The sequence below is a fragment of the Muntiacus reevesi genome, chromosome 3, assembly GCF_963930625.1.
Source record: "Muntiacus reevesi chromosome 3, mMunRee1.1, whole genome shotgun sequence".
Classification (NCBI taxonomy): domain Eukaryota; kingdom Metazoa; phylum Chordata; class Mammalia; order Artiodactyla; family Cervidae; genus Muntiacus; species Muntiacus reevesi.
This window is the reverse complement of record NC_089251.1, coordinates 44,684,179-44,705,676: the sequence shown is the minus strand read 5'-3', so window position 1 is coordinate 44,705,676 and position 21,498 is coordinate 44,684,179. Positions and strand designations below refer to the sequence as shown.

General features: G+C 36.3%; 1 protein-coding gene across 3 annotated transcripts in view; it reads right to left on the bottom strand.

Moving 5' to 3' along the window:
- Positions 1-21,498, bottom strand: part of USP34 (ubiquitin specific peptidase 34) — a 225,087-nt gene that overhangs the window by 175,122 nt on the left and 28,467 nt on the right. For all 3 annotated transcript variants that reach the window (XR_010662332.1, XM_065929087.1, XM_065929088.1), the window contains exon 2: positions 8,982-9,069. Coding sequence is in view for 2 of the 3 variants with exons in the window: in XM_065929087.1 (XP_065785159.1) it covers positions 8,982-9,069 (88 nt within the window). In the remaining variant the exon portion in view is untranslated. The remainder of the gene's footprint in view (positions 1-8,981; positions 9,070-21,498) is intronic.

The window sequence follows — 21,498 nt, the reverse complement described above, 5'->3', positions numbered from 1 at the left end:
AAGACTCTGCTTCCATTCTAGTCAGGGAACGAAGATCCCTCATGCCAGCAGTGCAGTGGCCAAAAACAACAATTTACTTGGAGGGTATTTAAAAGGACATTCCCGCCCTCTCTGGCAGATCCAAAGTGTCTAGGAATAACACACACACACACTTACTTCAGTTCCAGTGAAAAACAAGAATAAAATAAGAGTCTAATTATTACACAAAATTACAGTTCTCTTAGACATGTTCACTTAGCACAATGCCTAGCATTTTATAAATAATCAAACAGGTCTGGTGAATCAATAAGTAAATGATACACAAGTACCAGGTTATAATGTATCTGAAGACAGATGACAGTTAAGCGACTATCACAATTTGCATCTATTTATCAAAACAAATCAAAACTCTTATTGTACCAAAAAGATCACCAACTTCCTGTATGGCCATGTAAGAATTATTTCATTTTCTCTACGTGTGGAAGATTTGAAGTATGGCCACAAATTCTTTAACACTCTTCCCTTTAAAAAGAGAAGCCCAATTTTCCTTCTCTTGAATGTGGACCGAACTTAATGACTACTGAACGGAATGTGGCAGAAATGACAATGTGTGACATCTAAGACTAGGTCATAAAAGACCTTGCTTCTGCCTTGCTCTTTTGGATCACTCACTCTGAAGGAAGCCAGCTAACACGTAAGACACTCAAGGAGCCCACAGCAAGGTCCACATGAGAAAAAACTAGCCTTCCACTAACCACCCAATTTGCCAACCATGAAAGTGAGTCAACTTGGAAATAGATCCTCCAGTCTCATGTAAGGTCATGACTACAACTGGAACCAACCAACTAAACCACCTCCAAACTCTTACTCATACAGTGATTGATGATAAATGCTTACAATTGAGATAATTAATGTATCTCTCTGGATAATAAATGCTTGTGTGTGTGTGTTTTGTTTTTTTGTTTTTTTTTTCCAATTATTTATTTGGCTGTGCCAGGACTTAGTTGCAGCATGGGGGATGTAGTTCCATGACCAGGGATCAAACCCAGGCCCCTGCATTGGGAGCACAAAGTCTTAGCCACTGGACCACCAGAGAATTCCCTATTGCTGTTTTTAAGACACTAATTTAGAAGTACTTTGTTACATAGAAATACATAAATGATACATCAGGACTATTTTCTAGATGGCAAAATGAAAGGGATTTTATCTCTAAGGCCTCCTCCAGATTTAAGTTCTATAATAACAAGAAGAAAAACACATTAATCAACATTTTTCTGAATAGCTTCTTTCTTTAGGTTTAGGAAAAACAAAGGTCAAAGGGACGAATCATACATTTGACTATTTTTGTGTAAATGGCATCTTGAGTTTCTCCTCAAAAAACAAACTTAAGGTCAGATTTCAGATCAGTAAAGCCAAAGAGTTAGTCAAATTTACTTTAAAAATTCACTGTCAGGGATGGATCTAGAGATTATCCTACTAAGTGAAGTAAATCTGACAGAGAAAGTCAAATATCATATGATAATCTCTTATATGTGAAACTTAAAAAAAAAAAAAGACACAAATGAACTTATTTACTAAACACAGACTTCAAAAACGAATTTATGGTTACCAAAAAGGAAAGGTAGGGGAGAGGGATAATTTAGGAACTTGGTATTAACATATATATACTACTATATATGAAACAGATTATCAACAAAGACCTACTATACAGCACAGCAAACTCTACTCAATATTCTTTAATAACCTATAAAAGAAAAGAACCTGAAAAAGAATAGATATATGTGTAACTGAGACACTTTGCTATATACCTGAAACTAATACAATGTTGTAGATCAACTATACTCCAGTATAAAATAAAATTAAGAAATAAAAAAATAAAATTGAAATTCACTATCATGATATAAGCATTAAATTGTTTAATAATTGACAAGGAAACTAATCTTAAAGTACTAAATTGATATATGAACACAGTAACAAACTGGATCTAGGTCCTAACAGATGTAAAATATACACGTTCAAGGAGAGTTGAGGATCTAAGTGAATACACAAACACACAAACACACATATTTAAAATAATTATATACTACATAAATTATACACTGTACTGCCTACTCAATTCTGAGAAGTCTAGGTATCTGAATTCTCAATTCAGCATGTCTCTCTGTATCCACACCCACAATACAAGAAGGGAAAGAAATTTAGTTTTTTAAAGCAAAAACATCACTTTTTCAGTTAAGCCCAACCTGATTTTACAAATAAATTTATTTCTTCTATGTTGCAAATCACATTACAAATATACATAAGGAAAAAATCATTAAAGAGATAATGGAAGAAAAGATGACAGCAAAAAATTCTGGATGATAGAAAAGGGAGGAAAAATAAGTAACTGTGTTCCAAATAAACAAACTTAGAAGGGGCCACAGGAGAAAACTATCAGCAAAAAGATTCACCCCACAGAATACTGGAAAAGCTCAGGACTAAAGAGCTTCAGACATCTCAGAAGGCAAAAATAAAGCATAATAGGAAATAGAATTAAATGAAAGGTACTGTTAAAACCTGCAGGCTCCCATTCCAGACAGCAGGAATACTACCCCTACCTGACCTGGAAAAGAAATTCTTACTGTACATAAAATGAACAAGATAAACTCAGGAATATAAGATACTGAAAAAGGTAGGGATATAAGTAACTGAAAGTGAGAGAATTATGTAAAATTATGACTGAATGGTGAACCTCCCTCAAGTATCCTTCTCTGCCCAACCATCAGATTAATGTATCTCAAGGGGAAAGACTTAGAAAATGTGAACAATGCAAGAGAAAACGCCTATAATAAAGTCTGCTCAACATTTTACCACATCATACATTACAGGCCAAAATCTGAGATGCCCCATTCACACAGAACTTGCAATCTATTTTTCAGTGGCCCTCTCTTAACCATGAAAAGATAGCCAAGGATAATAAGACTTTCCAGGAAAAACTGTGTCACTAAAAACAGATCAAAGCAAAAAGTTAAAAGAAATTTAGAGGCAGTAGATAAAATGCAGCAAGAAAAAAGGTTTTAATTAATATCCTTAGAGAAACAAAAGATACTCGATTACTGAAACAACAGAACACTGTTAAAAAACGCATTCCAGTTACAAAACAGAGCCTTTTAACGTGAACAGATGTGCACTATATAGCCTTTGCTTATATACCATTCACAATTTAAAAATAAATTAAAATTACATCAATTTGTAAAATTCAATAGAAGATCCAGAGGTATAACTGAAGAAACCTCCCAGAAAGTAGACTAGACAAAGAAAAATAATGGGGAGAAAAAGAAAAACTATCAATCAAGGAGGTATAATTTCTAACTGATATTTGCAAGAAGACAGCAGAAAATACAGAGCTAAGGAAACTATGAAATAAAAATAAAATTCAGAACTGAAAACCCACCAGAACACATATCATCATGAAACTTCTCAAGCCAAGGAGGGATAAAGATCCTAAAAGCTTGTAGGGAGAGTGAAAAGAGTAACATGGAAAAGCTCAGGAATAAAAACAGTGCATACTTCCTCAAAAGTAATCCTAGGAGATAAAATGTAATGGAATAACACTTTCAATATTCTGACAGATAATAATTTTCTACCTAGTATTCTGTATCCAACAAAAGTTATCAATAAAAGTAAGGGCAGAAGAGACATTTCTTTTTTAGGCCACAAAGGTCTAAAAATCATTTATCTCCCATGTAATTTTTCTCAGAAAACACGTCACCCAAACAAAACAAAGAAGTAAACTAATAAAGATGGCATGCAATCCATGAAACTAGCAATCCAATACAACAGAAAAGCAAAAGAAGTTTCAAGGATGATCTAAAGAGAAGATAGCTGTTTCAGTAACCCTAATGAGAAATCAATACAGACTGGAGTAGAAAGATGAAGTCCAAAGGAGATGAAGGGAAGGAAAGAAATAACAGATCACTTAATGATGTGTAAAATGTAAAAACTAGTACTGGGGTAGGGCTGTAGATTCGGGGTAAGATTAAACGATTCCCACCCAGAAAGTTAATCAAATGAAAAACAAGCCACTAAACTCTATGAAACAATAACAAAAGAAAAACAATTTCTATCTTTTAAGATATAAAGTGAATCACAGACTCTTTTTTGGCAATCACTGAGCAATTATTTTCATTTTTAGAACTACCTCAAGAACTGATGTAACTATTTTGAGAGGATGGGGAAGGTTAAGTGGGTGAAACCGCTATGCATCAGAAAAGGAAGTTCACAAATTATATCTAAAATTAATAAAGCAACAGCAATATGATTTTTTAACATAACTGAAATATAATTACTATTTATAAGTTAATACCAAAACTACATTTTAAAGAGTTGAAAACAGAAATGGGACTGAGGAGACAGGAGACAATGGACTTTTTTATAGGCCTTTTCCTCCCATTTTACTTTTTAAACTCTACACATATTGCTTTGTATTTGTATACCAAAATCATACATTACCTTTGACTACCTAAGCTTAACCTATTTTCTTCTCAGTCCTACCCCTATTACTACCAGCCTGATAAAAACTTTATTACTTAAGTAGAATTTTGAGCTGCCTATGTGAGTGGAGTACACTTACACTTAAGAACACAGAATGATAAAAATTTCTAAATGATATTAAAATGCATGTGTGCTCAGTCACTTCAATCATATCTGAATCTTTGTGACCCTACGGACTGTAGCCCACCAGGCTTCCTCTATCCATGGGATTCTCCAGGTAAGAATCCTGGAGTGGGCTGCCATTTCTTACTCCAGGGAATCTTCCCAACCCAGGGATCAAACCCATGTCTCCTCCATTACAAGTGGATTCTTTATCCACTAAGCCACTTGGGAAGCCCACAACATAAAATATGTAGCATTAATTAATATAATAAAAATACTAACTACACATTCATGAGGAAGCTATATGTCAAAATTAAATTATTTCAACCTGGATTCCATAATTTGATCTAACTGGTCTAACTGGATTCCATAATTTGATTCCAACGGGTCTAACAGTTTCCTGGCCTGGTACTGCTAAACATGAGAAAGAACTGTTCATCCACAGTATCCAACCTTAGCAAAAGCTTATTTATGAGCTAATTTCTGAAAAGCACTATTTTGAATAGTGGTCAATATCAATATCCCACTGGCCACATTTCTTAATACCAAAATAAAGACTAAACTCTTAAACAGTGGAGAATATACATGAACCTATTCAAAAGCAGTAGTATCTAAAACCATTCTTAAACAGTTTTAAAATAAAAATAAAGCTGATTAGAACAATGAAAATAAGCAACAGTCTCAAATATTTATTAACTAACAAATGAAAAGTAAGAAAGGTACAGTTTTTAGCCTGAAAATACAAAGAATCACCCCCTACCTAGCACTCAGAATGGGAGAAGGCAATGGCACCCCACTCCAGTACTCTTGCCTGGAAAATCCCATAGATGGAGAAGCCTAGTAGGCTGCAGTCCATGGGGTCGCTAAGAGTCGGACAAGACTGAGTGACTTCCCTTTCACTTTTCACTTCATGCATTGGAGAAGGACATGGCAACCCACTCCAGTGTTCTTGCCTGGAAAATCCCAGGGACGGGGGAGCCTGGTGGGCTTCCATCTATGGGGTCGCACAGAGTCGGACACGACTAAAGTGATTTAGCAGCAGCACTCAGAACTCTTTCAGGGGAGAAATAAGATTAGAAAGTAGACTGGCAGGAGACAATGAGGAAACCTGAATGGCTACTAAAGCATCTGCAAGATATAAACATAATAAGCCTATTTTATAACAGGCTTTAAACGTGTCAAAAAAAAAAAAAAATGGCAGTAATTTCAACAAGGACTTTGCCTTGAAGGAGCAAATGTCTTCATCATTAATGACATTTCCTTTCAGATTCATATATGCTCTTTTCCAAATTTATATTCTTAAATTTATTCTAATATTCTCTCCCTTTTCTCAGAGAATTCATTTTATTTCCCATTTCATTCCAATTTCCCATTCCAACAGTGATAAAATAATGATAATCTGTTAAAGTAACATACATAACTAACTTCTTAAATCTTACAAAGAAGTGACAGCTATATTACTGTGATAAAGTAACTACAAATGATGACGAAATAAGGATGACACAGTCATTCTACTGTGCACCTAAAACTACCATAACATTGCTAACTGATTATATTCCAATATAAAACAATTAAAAAAAAAATGATATAGAGACTGATCACAGTTCACATGAAAAAAGTCAGATTATAAAAGATACAGTTTTATAATCACATTTTTGTAAAACTTTAAACTGTACTGTTTCCAATCTTACACCAAGGTTATGCAAAAAAAATTTACCAGTTGTTAGGCTGGGTGATGGCATATTTTTCTTTTAAACATTGGCCTTCTGTATTTTCTAAAAAGATTTTCACAGTAAATATATCCTTTAAACAGGAGGAAATTTATAAAATATTAAAGGCTTGGCAATTTCTATAAATATTAAACTTTTAACATACTGCATTTTCAAGTGAACATTCTCCTTCACCTATTTCCTGGCCAATCAATATATCAGAAAAATGATTCTTCATCACTGATAATCTTATGAAAGTTAACACTTTTCTCCCAGAAAACCTATAAAGAACATTTTGTATGAGATGTCATGGGTCCATCTGTGCACTAAGGTACATTGAGGGACCTTTCTTGGTCATGAGCCACCAAGTTAAGAATTTCTTTTGTAAATTAACTGTGTCTTATTAGTAGCCAATTATCCCCTACAAGAACCATAATCTTAACCTAAGCAACAGTATTTTTTGATGCCCTAGAGAGAAAAAGGAGCAGGAGGGCAGAGCAGGGGAATAGGCAACAACTTTTACTATACAGCACTGCGATCCAACTGGATATTTTATTGTCACTTCTCTCTTCTATCAGTATGAACGATTAAAAGTGTAATATTCTACTTTTCGGTACTTTTTACTATCAGCTAAAAACTATTGCTACTTATCAACATGTGAACAGCATTATAGATATGACAAACTGTTTTCCAATTTGACATTTCATTCTTTAACTTATGCACCCCTTCAACATACATTTCATTTTCTAAAATAAGTTTTAACAATTTGAATTAAAATATGTATTAATTTAAGTTCCTTTGTTTAGATACTGAACTAAGTATCTTGTTTCTTCAAACTCATGAAGACAGTAGTAGCTTTATTATTACTCATTTCACAAGTAAGGAAGTAAGAGTTTACAGAAGTTAGCTAATTTGTCATAATCACCTAGTACACAGGTGATGGAGGACTGGAAGTCACATCTACCCAGCTCCAAGGCCACACCCTTAACCACTATATTCTGGTACAGTATCAGATAAAAGGCAGAGTCTCTACAGTGAAAGCTACAAATCACTGCCTAAAACTGTACATATCAAAATTTCATTTATATTTTCATTCCCAATCCACAGACTCCAATTTAAAGCTTCCTGATAAAAGGATTAAGAGTATACATCCAGGATAAACGTGAACTAGGAAAGGACTCATTCAGCTCCACTGATAACTAGTGGTGAGGCGCCAGGAAAAGGGTAATTCTCTGAATTTCATTTTATTTAGTGGCGCACTTATAAATCCTGAAATCAGGAATAAGATTTTATCCCAGTAAATAACATGTTGCAACCGAGCTGTAGTTCCAATAAATTCAAAATTATGACTCAAATGCATCATTTCTCAGCAAATACTTTAGATTGTTAATTTTAAACCATTAACATATTAGTATTAGGAAATATCCAATCATCTATCCTACCCATAATGAAAGGGACAAACAGCAAGCACAGATAAACTTAAGTCAAAAGAAACTCAGGACAATGAGACTCAGAAAAGAAATGCCCAATAATAATGGCACTTATGTTTTAAAATCTACAATCTTTTTAGAACAAATACAAGCACCGCTTTATTGACAAGAGAGAAAGAGAAAACGCAGGATAAAGGGATGTTACTGTAGAGCAAATGCTATGTGAAATTAAACTATTCTGATAAACTCCATGATCAGTCTGTTACCTCACGACATTCACCTATGTTATTACTGTATTTAACGTGTTCATTAATCACTGCACACAATGCTTCAAACATTATCTTTTCCCAGAAAATTTCAGAAGAGTTAAGAATCTTTAAACAAATAGGTACATAAGCAAACAAACTTTTTAGCTATGACCAGCTAAACTCATGTCGAGGAACAGTAATTTGCAAATCCCTGCTAAACACTGTGGTTATATTAATGACTGTTCTGTAAAATTTTATTCTATCTCTATATATATATGAAATTCAAAAATTAACCTAATATACATAATTATTATGGAAAGAACAAATAGAAAGTAGCTTCCAGAACGGTCAAAGTGTCCTCTACTATAATACTGTTTTAAAAGATTAAGCTTGTTACAGATCTCTAGCTATGACATAATGATTGTTCAATCTCTCAAAATAACTATTTTTTACCATTCCAGTCAATTCCATGTTTCTAAGTAATGACAGAATCATTCCCATATTTCTAAACAATTCATGTTTTAAAAACAAAACCATGAATGATCCCAAGAATAACTGGAGAAGATTTAATATTGATAAACTGTGATTTAATGACAAAAGGTAACCAAAACCCTAAAGAAAAAATTTGATGACAATGTTAATTTAAAATATAACAAGGGGGAATTCCCTGGTGGTCTAGTACTTGAGCTTCCACTGCAGGGGTATAGGTTCAATCCCTGGTCAGGGAACTAAGATTCCATAAGCCCTGCGGGATGGCCTAAATGAATAAATGAAGCTTTTCAAAAAAAAGAGAATGTAACTAAAAATTCCCTGGCAATCCAGTGGTTAGAACTCCATGCTTTCACTGCCAAGAGTGAAAGTCAATCCCTGGTTGGGGAACTAAGATAATATAAGCGATGTGGGTGTGACCAAAAGAACAAAAAATTAAAATAAAAAGTAAACTCACAAAGTTAGTCTTCAAAGTACTTAAAGACGCATACCTCTGTGTCCAGGAATTGATATAAGCAAATATTTTGAGAGTATGTTCCTTTCTGAGCTGCAGTCCATCACCACCTTCTATATCGGATACTGAAAGAAAGTAGAAAAAGTAACTTTTAAATTATGAATAAACAATGCTAAACCAATATTAAAGTCAACAGGGACTTCCCTGGCAGTCCAATGGCTAAGACTCCATGCTCCCACTGCAGGGTACACAGGTTCAATCCCTGGTTGGGGAACTAAGATCCTGCATGCTACACACAGTAGCCAAAAAAAAAAAGAAAAAAGCCAATACTTAAAAAAAAAAAAAAAAACTAGACTTACAAATATTTCACGTAATCTGTTTTTGCTTTCACTAAAGAAAATAGATCTGTTTAATTAATGACTAATATGATACTTGGTCCACAAAGTCTCAGAAAAACTCAGAAATTAGAAACACTGAGTACTTCTAAAAGGAGGAATATAAATGAAGCTAAAAAATAGTAGAGTCTTATTAAGAAGCAGTTAGACAAACCCCCATACCCTTGACTGCCCTCCCACCCCACCCACCTTTGTGGCCCACACGCGCACACACACACACGCGCGCACACACACATACACACAGGACCTCCAAAAGTTTCTCTGGAGATGCTGAACCAGAGAGAGCTGGGTTTGGAACATTCAGATAGCTGAACGCCAAGAGTTTCATATTGAAAACATTTAATCTCTCTGTACAGGCATTCCCTACTATGTCATGTAAACATTGTTATGAATCCTCACATAATATAAAACCTTGCAATAAAGAAAATGAGACTAACAATAAAATGTTACCAGCAGACTACTCACAACCTCTGAAACCATAACCAGAGCACTGATAAAACCAGTAACTAGTCTGATTTAAGCTTTTTTACAAAATACAAACACAGTTAAACCTACTGACATTTGTTCCAACTAGTGTCAATCAACATTCTTCAGCTTTAAACCACGAGGTTCATGCTTCATCTTTTGATATGAAGGTGCTTGAGGGCATTCAATTCTAACAAAGATCATTTCCAAAAAATTAAAGATTGAATGTAATCATTCTCATGAATCTATCATTTTTTTATGACTTTGCATCGCCACACAGCTCTACAAAGTAGAAAATATAGGAGTTCTTGAAGGCAATAAAGCAATCACATGCACAAGAAGGCATTTTTGAGGAATGTCAGCTTTGTTACTCTTTTTTCATATACTACTAGAGTCTTGTCTTTAATCACAAAAAACCTTGCATGAATCACTATAAAACAATGTGATGGTGGAAAATCTCATATGAACTAGTAAGATGTTCCATTATACTAACATCCTTCCACTACTTATCAACTGTGTATGGCTTAACTTTCATTTGTAAAAATAAAAATCTCTCCCTGTTCTAGATCAGACTATATACCTTTGACTGTATGGGTCACAATAAACCGTGTGGATCACAATAAACAATAAACAAATAAATATCAGACCACCTGACCTGCCTCCTGAGAAATCTGTATGCAGGTTAAGAAGCAACAGTTAGAACTGGACATGGAACAACAGACTGGTTCGAAGTCAGGAAAGGAGTACGTCAAGGCTGTATATTGTCATCCTGCTTATTTAACCTATATGCAGAGTACATCATGAGAAACGCTGGGCCGGAAGAAGCACAAGCTGGAATCAAGACTGCCGGATGAAATACCAATAATCTCAGATACGCAAATGACACCACCCTTATGGCAGAAAGTGAAGAAGAACTAAAGAACCTCTTGATGAAAGTGAGAGAGGAGAGTGAAAAAGTTGGCTTAAAACTCAACATTCAGAAAACTAAGATCATGGCATCCAGTCCCATCACTTCATGGCAAATAGATGGGGAAACACTAGAAACAGTAACAGACTTTATTTTGGGGGGCTCCAAAATCCCTGCAGATGGTGACTGCAGCCATGAAATTAAGACACCTGCTCCTTGGAAGAAAAGTTATGACCAACCTAGACAGCATATTAAAAAGCAGAGACATTACTTTGCCAACAAAGGTCCATCTAGTCAAAGCTACGGTTTTTCCAGTAGTCATGTAACGATGTGAGAGTTGGACTATAAAGAAAACTGAGCACCAAAGAATTGATGCTTTTGAACTGTGGTGTTGGAGAAGACTCTTCAGAGTCCCTTGGACAGCAAGGTGATCCAACCAGTCCATCCTAAAGGAAATCAGTCTTGAATACTCATTGGAAGGACTGATGCTGAAGCTGAAACTCCAATACTTTGGCCACCTGATGCAAAGAATGAACTCACTTGAAAACACTCTGATGCTGGGAAAGACTGAAGGCAGGAGGAGAACAGGACAACAGAGAATGATCAGATGGTTGGATGGCATAACCGACTCAATGGACATGAGTTTGAGTAAACTTTGGGAGTTGATAATGGACAGAGAAGCCTGGCATGCTGCAGCCCATGGAGTTCCACAAATTAGATACAAATAAATAGAAGTCACATATCCATGGAACTTTTAACGAACGTCATTAAGTGTCAACACAGTCCAAAGTGATCTATACAGTCAATACAATCCCTACCAAAATCCCAACAGTGTTTTTGCAGGAATACAAAATTCTACCCTTAGATTTATATAGAATTTCAAAGGATCCCAAATAACCAAAAGAATTTTGTAAAACAAGAACAAAGATGGAAGGCTCAAATCTCATGATTTCAAAACAAAGTACACAAATAAAAAACCACAATGAGCTATCACCTCACACCCATTAAGATTGCTACTACTGGGCCTCCCTGCTGCTGCTGCTAAGCCACCTCAGTTGTGTCCGACTCTGTGCGACCCCATAGACAGCAGGCCACCAGGCTCCCCCGTCCCTGGGATTCTCCAGGCAAGAACACTGGAGTGGGTTGCCATTTCTTTCTCCAATGCATGAAAGTGAAAAGTGAAAGGGAAGTTGCTCAGTCGTGTCCGACTCTTAGCAACCCCATGGACTGCAGCCTACCAGGCTCCTCCGTCCATGGGATTTTCCAGGCAAGAGTACTGGAGTGGGGTGCCACTGCCTTCCCCACTTCCCCGGTAGCTTAGCGGTAAAGAACTGCCTGACAATGCAGGAGACACAGGTTCACCCTTGTCTAGGAAGATCCCACATGCCGCAGAGCAACTAAGCCCATGCACCACAATACTGAGCCTGTGCTCTAGAGCCTCAGAGCCACAACTACTGAGCCCAAGTGCTGCAACTACTGAAGCCCACGCATCCTAGAGTTCATGCTCTTCAACAAGAGAAGCCACTGCACTGAGAAGCCCATGCACGGCCACTAGAGAGTAGCCTCTGCTCGCCACTAGAGAAAAGCCAAGAGCAACGAAGACCCAGCACAACCATTAAATAATTTTTTTTAAAGATAGCTACTATTAAAATGTCATAAAATAACAGATATAGATGAGGATGTGGAGAAACTGAAACCCTTGAGCAATGCTGGTGGGAATACTAAATGGTGCGACTACTATGGAAAAGAATACAGTACTTCCTCAAAAGATTTCAAAAAGAATTACCATGTGATTCAGCAATTCCACTTTTGGGTACATATATGAAAAAGAATTGAAAACTGAACCTCAAAGAGATATTTGTACACCTATGTTCATAGCAGCATTATTCACAATAGGCAAGAGATAGAAGTAACTCAAATGTATACAAACAGATGAATAAACAAAAAGTGCTACATACACACAGAAGAATGCTATTTTGCCTTAAAAAAGATGGAAATCCCATCACATGCTACAACATGAATGAGCCCTGAGGACATCATGCTAAGTAAATAAGCCAGGCACAAAAAAACAAAATACTGTTATGATTCTACTTATAAAAGATCTTGAGTAAACAAATCCACCAAAAACAAAGTCGAAAGGTGGTTGTCAGTGGGAGATGGAAGTGAGAAACTGTTTAATGGGTACAGAGTTTCAGTTTTCAAGATGAAAAAGTTCTGAAGATCTGTTGCCTAACGATGTAAATATTCTTAACACTAAACCGTACACTTAGAAATGGTTAAGATGAAATAAATTCCTACTGTACAGCACAGGGAACTGTATTCAATATCTTGGAATAACCTATCATGAAAATATAAATATATATATATAAACAAATCACTTTGCTGTACACCAGGAACTAACACATTATAAATGAATTACACTCCAATATTTTTTAAAAATAGCTGAGAAAATTTATGTTATGTGTTTTCTACAATTAAAAATCAATAAAAAAAAAAAGAGAAAACAGAGAAGCCCAAATTTCAGTTTAAAAGAAGCCCACTGATCTTTACAAAAGATCCATTAAAGTCCACAATATAATAAATAAAGGAAAGAAGAGAGGCAACTTTAAGAAATCCTTCCACCATTTCCTATAGAAGAGAAACTATATTCCAACTCTAAAGGGCCAACCACCCAGACAGATAAGAGGGAACGGTGGGAGGATTGTCACACAGATCTAAAGTAAAGTAAAGTAAAGTTGCTCAGTCGTGTCCAACTCGGCGATCCCATGGACTGTAGCCTACCAGGCTCCTCAGTCCATGGAATTTTCCAGGCAAGAGCTAGAGAACACCAAAAATAATAGCCCAAGAGAAGAGATCAAAGAGGAATTGGAAACATTAAGGCTAGGTAATCAGACATCCCTCAAAAGCAAGAAAGTTCAGTATCTGAAAGAAATATACCCAACTGACACAATGCGTGAGGTAGCAGGATGGAAATAAGGTGAAAAGTAAATGGTTCTCATCACTTAAGATTTAAAAAGAAAATGCTCATGAAAACTTCAAAACCACAAATGGACATTATGATGATATGATGGCAAGCACAATCCCAAAAGGAAACATATGAGGATAGGAGGCATAAACCCACAAGTCTAGTAAGAAACCATTAGTAGATATGACCAGGATCTTACCCCAAGCAAAGGGTAAGTATTCCCATACACAATCTCACAATTATCAAATGAAAAACTTCATGACCACTGACCAGGCCAAAAGTGCTGAACACAACCTCATATACTTCTTACAAGCCAGTAAGAAGGGTACAAAAGCCCCTACATATGAACCTTCAAGTTGCAAACTTTCAAAGATGTGAACGTGTGTTTGCATGCCCAATCACCTAAGTCAATTCACGTGCCTCACAAATAATGACATGCAAGCATCCTCTACAAGTGGCTGTGCGCATGTACTTGACTGTACAGTACGCGCAGAGTACAGTAGTACTCTACCATCTCCCATCTCCTCGCCCTCCTACGTCAGTAACTTTTCTATTCACTCGATGCCAGACCCTGTATACTTGCTGTTGTACTATACTACTGTACTCTTGAAGGTATTCTACTTGAAATTAAAATTTAAAAGATTAAAAATGTTTTCATTTTTGTCTTATATGTATTATTTCTGTGAAAAGTGTCAAATCTATTATAGTACAATACCATATAACTGACTGTATTAGTTGGGTACCTAGGCTAACTTCATTGGACTTAAAAACATACTCTTGGAATGAAACTCATTTGTATGTAGAAGATGGCATACTCTCAGCAAAGTCCCAAAAGAATGGTACATGCAATAAGCTGGGCCCTATCCAGAACCCTAGCCAGCACCAAGGTTAGCCACAGAGACCTATGCAGGTGGGTAAAACGGTTAAAATAAGTATGAACAACCCAGACCAGAACCAGCTAGCACACCTAGCCTGAGCTGTTCCTTGGGTATATAGAAATTACAACTAATCCATCATTTTAAAACTTGGAATAATACGTATTCACTGATCTTTTGACACAGGACCTTTTCTTAGGATTTTGGTCCACTGACCGGAGTTTTGCATCTTGTATTTCAAAAGAATAAAGGCAGGACACTGGTTGTCATTTCCACTTCAGCCATCACAGTAGTTTAAACACTCAATTTGCAAAGCAATCTAAATACAGAATACTTTCTACACTTTTAAAAAATTTCCCAATCCTATTTGAACAATACCTAGTTCAAGAGAACTTTTTTAGTACATTTCATCATCAACTCCAACTTTTTTTTCTTAACCTAACAAGCAGGAAGTGGAAACAAAGTCTTGGAAAAGATTAAGGAAAGTTCCCTAAAAGAAATAACTGAAAGATAGGAATTAGTAAAAAGGGAAGCAAGAAGGACAGTGGAAAAGGAATAAGAAGGAGGAGTGATTACAAAGAAGCTCACAGGCGATGGAATCCTAGTCAGAAGGATCATTATGTGCAAAGGAAGAGACAATTACAAGAAACATAATGTACTAGGTAACAGCTCAATAAAGCAATTTGAAGATAAAGCTGTTGAGGCAGATAATATATCTAAGGCTTGACTAAATAATGAACAAGATGCTATCAGGAAATTCTGTCAACAATCATGTCATAAATTCTTTAAAACCGGTTGCCTTGAAGGTAAAGTGTTAACCACTTGACAAAGAGTTACAAACACATTTAAAAGACCATTCAAGGGGCCAGTTAAGTGAATACAAGCCAATTAAAGAAAGGTACTACATAGTTATGAATATGGATGAACTACTGACAAATTTCACCTTTTAATACCATAAGTGTATTATTCTTTTGCACATATTAGAAATTTTCCAAAGAAAATTTTAGTAAAATCTTCAGAGAAAAAGACTACATAGAGTAACAACAACACGGATTGAGAGGCAGACTTCTAACCAAAAGAAAAAACTGTTCTTTAAAACATTAAAACAATGTTAAAATAATGGTTAATCTACAATTGTACACCCAAGTAAGCCTCAATCTAGAATTTGATACCAAAGGTAGACCTCAAGGGGAAGGGTGAAACAAAACTTTGGACAAATGTATTATATGTTTATTACTGATTGGTCATGAATAGAAAATCAAATTTTAAAAAAGATTAAGAGGTATTTCCAAAGGGGGAAGAAGGGGGGAAAAGGAAAAGAATCTAAGAGCAAAAAGCAGAAGAAAAAAAAAATCCCTAAGTAGGAAATAAACACATGGGTAAACCTAAATGAGCAAACTCATGAAAAATAAACAAATACTTATTACAGACTATTCTTGATTTACAATGTGATTACATAACTATAAACCCATTGTAAGTTGAAAATACTATAAATCGTGAAAAGTCACTTATTACATCTCATCTACCAAGCATCATAGCTTAGCCTCAACTACCTTAATTATGCTCAGAACACTTTTATTAGCCTACAGCTGGGCAAAATCATCTAACACAAAGCCTGTTTTACAGTAAACTGCTAAACCTCTCATGGAATTTATCTAATAAATGTATTTAAAATTAAAATCAGAGTGGCTCTAAGGGTACAGAATGTAAAGTATATCAGCTGTTTACCCTCAAGATTGCAAAGTTGACTGGGAGCAAGGTTTACTGCACGCTATGGGGCTTACTGTTGCTGTCCATCCTCATACAAGAGTATCATACATATTGCTAGCTCAGGAAAAGACCAAAATTCAGAGTACAGTTTCCACTGAATGTATATCACTTTCTCACCATCACAAAGTTGCAAGTCAGGTCCTATCTATAGTTGGGGAGTCTTTAAAGTCAACTGAAATACTAGATAACATAGAAGATGGCAGTGGCATTTTTAAACTGTTCTGAATTGATACAACTGAGCACATAAAAAGTTTAATTATAGATAAAAACAACAAAAAGCAAAACCTCAAAGGAACCACAAACCAGGAAAAGTCTTTACAAAACAGTAACCTCTCTGAGCTCAAATAAACATTAGAAAACATTAGAAAAACTGAGTAAATAGGATTAAAAAAGAAAAAATGATACAGATCAGGTTCAAACATACCACTCAAGTACAATATTTTCTTACCAATAGATTGCAAAAAGTTTAAATAACACTTAGTATTGATAAACTCAAAAGAAAACATTTGTTGTTGTTCAGTTGCTCAGTCATGTCCAACTCTTTGTGACCCCACAGGCTGCAGCATGCCAAGCTTCCCTGTCCTTCACCATCTCCCTGAGCTTACTCAAACTCATATCCATTGAGCTGGTGATGCCATCCAACCATCTAATCCTCTGTCATCCCCTTCTCCTCCTACATACATACTTATGCTTTCATACATCAGTAAAAATTAGACAGTATTTATCAAAATGAAAAATACACTGATCCCGAGTACTATTTTAATCCTCTTTTTCTAACACACTTTTTCTCATCTAAAATAGCACCCAATGATACTCAACACTGTTTTGAATACCAAAAGACTGGAAAAAACCTAAAAGTCTACCAATACAAGTTAAAGTCATCCTGACCATGAAAAACTATGTACTAGGAAAAAAGAGGGTTCTCTTTATAAACTGATATAAAATAACTCTCCAAAAGTTAGGTGAATAAAACTAAAAACATTAATTTTTAATGACATAATGTTATAATAATCCTGAAAAAAAAGGGACCCATTTCAATCAGATATTAAAAGTTTTAAAGAATTCACTGTTTGAAACTGGAAAATAAAAGGAGAAAACTGAGAAATGTATCCTTCCTGTACAAACAGTAATTCAGAGTAACAGGTACTAAAAGGAAGTTTCTACTTATACAGATAGACCAGCTAATTAAAAAAGAAAAACAAAAGACAGGATTAGAATATCACCATTTGGGGGCTTCCCTAGTGACTCAGTGGTACAGAATCCACCTGCCACCGGAGGGACTCAGGTTTGATCCCTGATCCTGGAAGAGCCCACGCGCCCCCACTACGGGGCCTGCGCTCAGGAGCCGCAGCTGCCGAGTCCTGAGAGCAGAGCCTGTGCTCCACGAGAGACCACTGCAGCGAGAGCCCGCACACCCCCCGAGAGCAGCGCCACTCTGCAATCAGAGAAAAACCTATGCGGCAACAAAGACCCCGCACCGCCAAAAATAAGAAACAAAATTATTTTTAAAAAGAGTATCACTATTTCGCAACTAATAATGAAGTAAAAGATCTAGGCAATGGCTGCTGGCATTATAAAAAAAAGCAACAACATGACATTATCTGCCTTCTGACAGAATACAACACATTCTATAAAAGTCTTGACAAGAAATCTAATCTAAATCTAATCCAGCCTCTAAATCTAATAATCAAATTATAAAAATACAGGAGACAGGAAAAATGTTCTATAATTTCACAAGGATACAACAGCAATATCCAAAATGAAAAACCTTTATGGGTGGAATGATCCATGTAATCAGTAGTTTCTTCAACAGATAAATAGCAAGAATAAACAAACCAAAAAAAGGTTAACAAGGGTACCAGGAAGCTAAAATAGTTTCAAGAAACAAATAAGCAAAACCACTAAGCTATCCTGAGTGAGGCAGGACTCACAGAAAGCTGTCTTGGTCTGTCTGTAAACACCCATCAGTGACTACAAACAGCAGGGCAACCAGAATTTATAGAATTAGTCCGGGCAGGTAGCCAATGAAGCAAAACCACCACAAAAAAGCAAAATAAATAAAAACTATTTAAGCAGCCTCAAACTGTGGGAAATACTTAAAGAGACTGGAATACCAGACCACCTGACCTGCCTCTTGAGAAATCTGTATGCATGTCAGGAAGCAACCGTTAGAACTGGACATGGAACAACAGACTGGTTCCAAATAGGAAAAGGAGTATGTCAAGGCTGTATATTGTCACCCTGTTTATTTAACTTATATGCAGAGTACATCATGAGAAACACTGGGCTGGCAGAAGCACAAGCTGGAATCAAGATTGCCGGGAAAAATACAATAACCTCGGATGTGCAGATGACACCACCCTTATGGCAGAAAGAAAAGAAGAAATAAAGAGCCTCTTGATGAAAGTGAAAGAGGAGAGTGAAAAAGTTGGCTTAAAGCTCAACATTCAGAAAACTAAGATCATGGCATCCAGTCCCATCACTTCAAGGCAAATAGATGGGGAAACAGTGGAAACAGTGGCTGACTTTATTTTTCTGGGCTCCAAAATCACTGCAGATGGTGACTGCAGCCATGAAATTAAAAGACGCTTACTCCTTGGAAGGAAAGTTATGACCAACCTAGATAGCATATTCAAAAGCAGAGACACTACTTTGCCAACAAAGGTCCATCTAGTCAAGGCTATGGTTTTTCCAGTGATCATGTATGGATGTGAGAGGTGGACTGTGAAGAAAGCTGACCACCAAAGAATTGATGCTTTTGAACTGTGGTGTTGGAGAAGACTCTTGAGAGTCCCTTGGACTGCAAGGAGATCCAACCAGTCCATCCTAAAGGAAATCAGTCTTGAATACTCATTGAAAGGACTGATGCTGAACCTGAAACTCCAATACTTTGGCCACCTGATGCAAACAACTGACTCATTGGAAAAGACCCTGATGCTGGGAAAGACTGAGGGCAGGAGAAGGGGACGACAGAGGATGAGGTGGTTGGATGGCATCACTGACTTGATGGACATGAATTTGGGTAAACTCCAGGAGTTGGTGATAGACAGGGAGGCCTGGCATGCTGCAGTCCATGAGGTCACAAAGAGCTGGACACGACTGAGCGACTGAACTGAACTGAAGCAGCCTCAAACTAGAAACAAACCACCTGTCCAAAGAAGAAAAAAACTATAGTTTTCTAGTCAACAATGAAAAGAAACAGACTACTGATATGCTAATAAGCAACATGGATAACTTACAATGAATACTAAATGAAAAAAAAATGTCAGATACATAGACAACATAGTTTATTTCCATTTTAATTAGTTATATTAATATTATACAAAAGACAAATCTAAGCTTGAGTTGTATAAGTACATCAGTAGATAGTGATGTCATCAAAATAGCAAAATGGGAGCTTTCTACCATCTTCCAAAGAACACTGATTTTAAGAATCACCACAGATAACAGTGCCTCTGTGGATGTCTAGGAGTACAGCAGAGAAGTTCTGATGCAAAAAAAAAAAAAATCCAAGACTGGGACACACTTAAGAGATTAAGAGGAACAATTTCACTTTACCTGTGACACCCTTCCCCCAAGGTCACACAGCACAGTGCCAAGAGAGATCTTGTCTGAAGATGCCCCAACCCCACATAAGCACCCAGGACTTTCCATGTACCTCACTCACACACTCTCACCTTGTGGCTGGTTCCTTGACTGCACCCCTAAGGGCAGCAAAGCAAGCCTTCACAGACAATTAGTGAGCATGAGCAAAAAGCTGTCCAGACTCTGCAGAAGTTGGAGAAAGTACTCCAACCTGAGAAGTCAGCACAGCTGCAGAAAAAGCAAATGAGAGGCTGTCAGCACTCAACCTGGATTTGCAAGATCAGGAGAGGATACACAATCTTAGAATTATGCTCCAAAAGAGAGTAAGAAATGAGGAACAGACACATCCACTTTAAAAGGTCTGAGAAAGCCTCACAATTCTTAACAGGGCTGACAAAAGACATGTCTCTCCCAAAGCCTGTCAGTAAAAAACTGAAGACTACTATGTCCCTACAGGCAAAAACAGCAACTCAAGGCACCACAGAACGTGAAAAATCAAGGTAACATTAAACCACCAAGGGAACACAATAATTTTCCAGTATCCAACTCTAAGGAAATGGAGATCTGCAATTTTGTCAAATAAATAATTCAAAGAAGTTGTATTTTGTTTTTGTTTTTTTTCAAACAAGTTGTTTTAAGGAAGGTCGGTGAGCTCCAAGAAAACACAGAAAGACAATTTCAATGAAATCAGAAAATAATGCAAACAAAATGAGAAGTTAAAAAAAAAGAAGAAATTATAATAAAACAGACAAGCAAGAAATTCAGGACTAAAAAATACAATGAATGAAATAAAAATGTGACGAGCATCAATGGCAGACTTGATTAAGAAACTATGAAGTGGAAGACAGTTCAACTGAAATTATCCAAGCAGAGAAGAACAAAGAAAGAAGAGTAGAGGAAGCCCACAGAAACTGGGATACCAATGAGAGAATAACCTATGCATTACTGAGGTTCAAGAAGGAAAAGGAAGGTAAAGGAGCAGTAGTTTACAAAGAAATAACAGCTGGGAACTGTCCAAATCTATAAACATATTTGGACCTCCATGGTTCATGAAACTCATAATTCCCCAAAAATTTCAACTCAAAAAGATCCCCCCATACATATAATAATGAAATTATCTGAAAGAGAAAAAAGAGTTTCCTCACAAAGGAACCCCATTAAGGCTATATCGGTGGATTTCTCAGAAGAAACCTTACAATTCCAGTAAGAATGGGATGATATATTCAAAGCGCTGAAAGAAAAAAACTGCCAACCAAGAAACCCAGAATAGTTGTCCTTCAGAAATGAAGCCTTTTACTATAATATGGTGGTGTATCAATCAGTTAACTCTTGGCATGAAAGTTAAGTGGCAAAACTGCTAAAAATAAATATAGCTAAGATAATGTTAATGGCCACCCAAAAGAAAAAGATGTAAACCTGATGTTTTCCTGAGTTTAAGCAAGCTCCAGGAGATAATGGACAGGAGAAGCCTGGCGTGCTGGAGAACATAGGGTCACAAAGAGTTGGACACAACTGAGTGACTGAACAGCAAGAACATAAACAGTATAAGCCAACAAGTTAGACAACCTACAAAAATGGACAAATATCTAAGA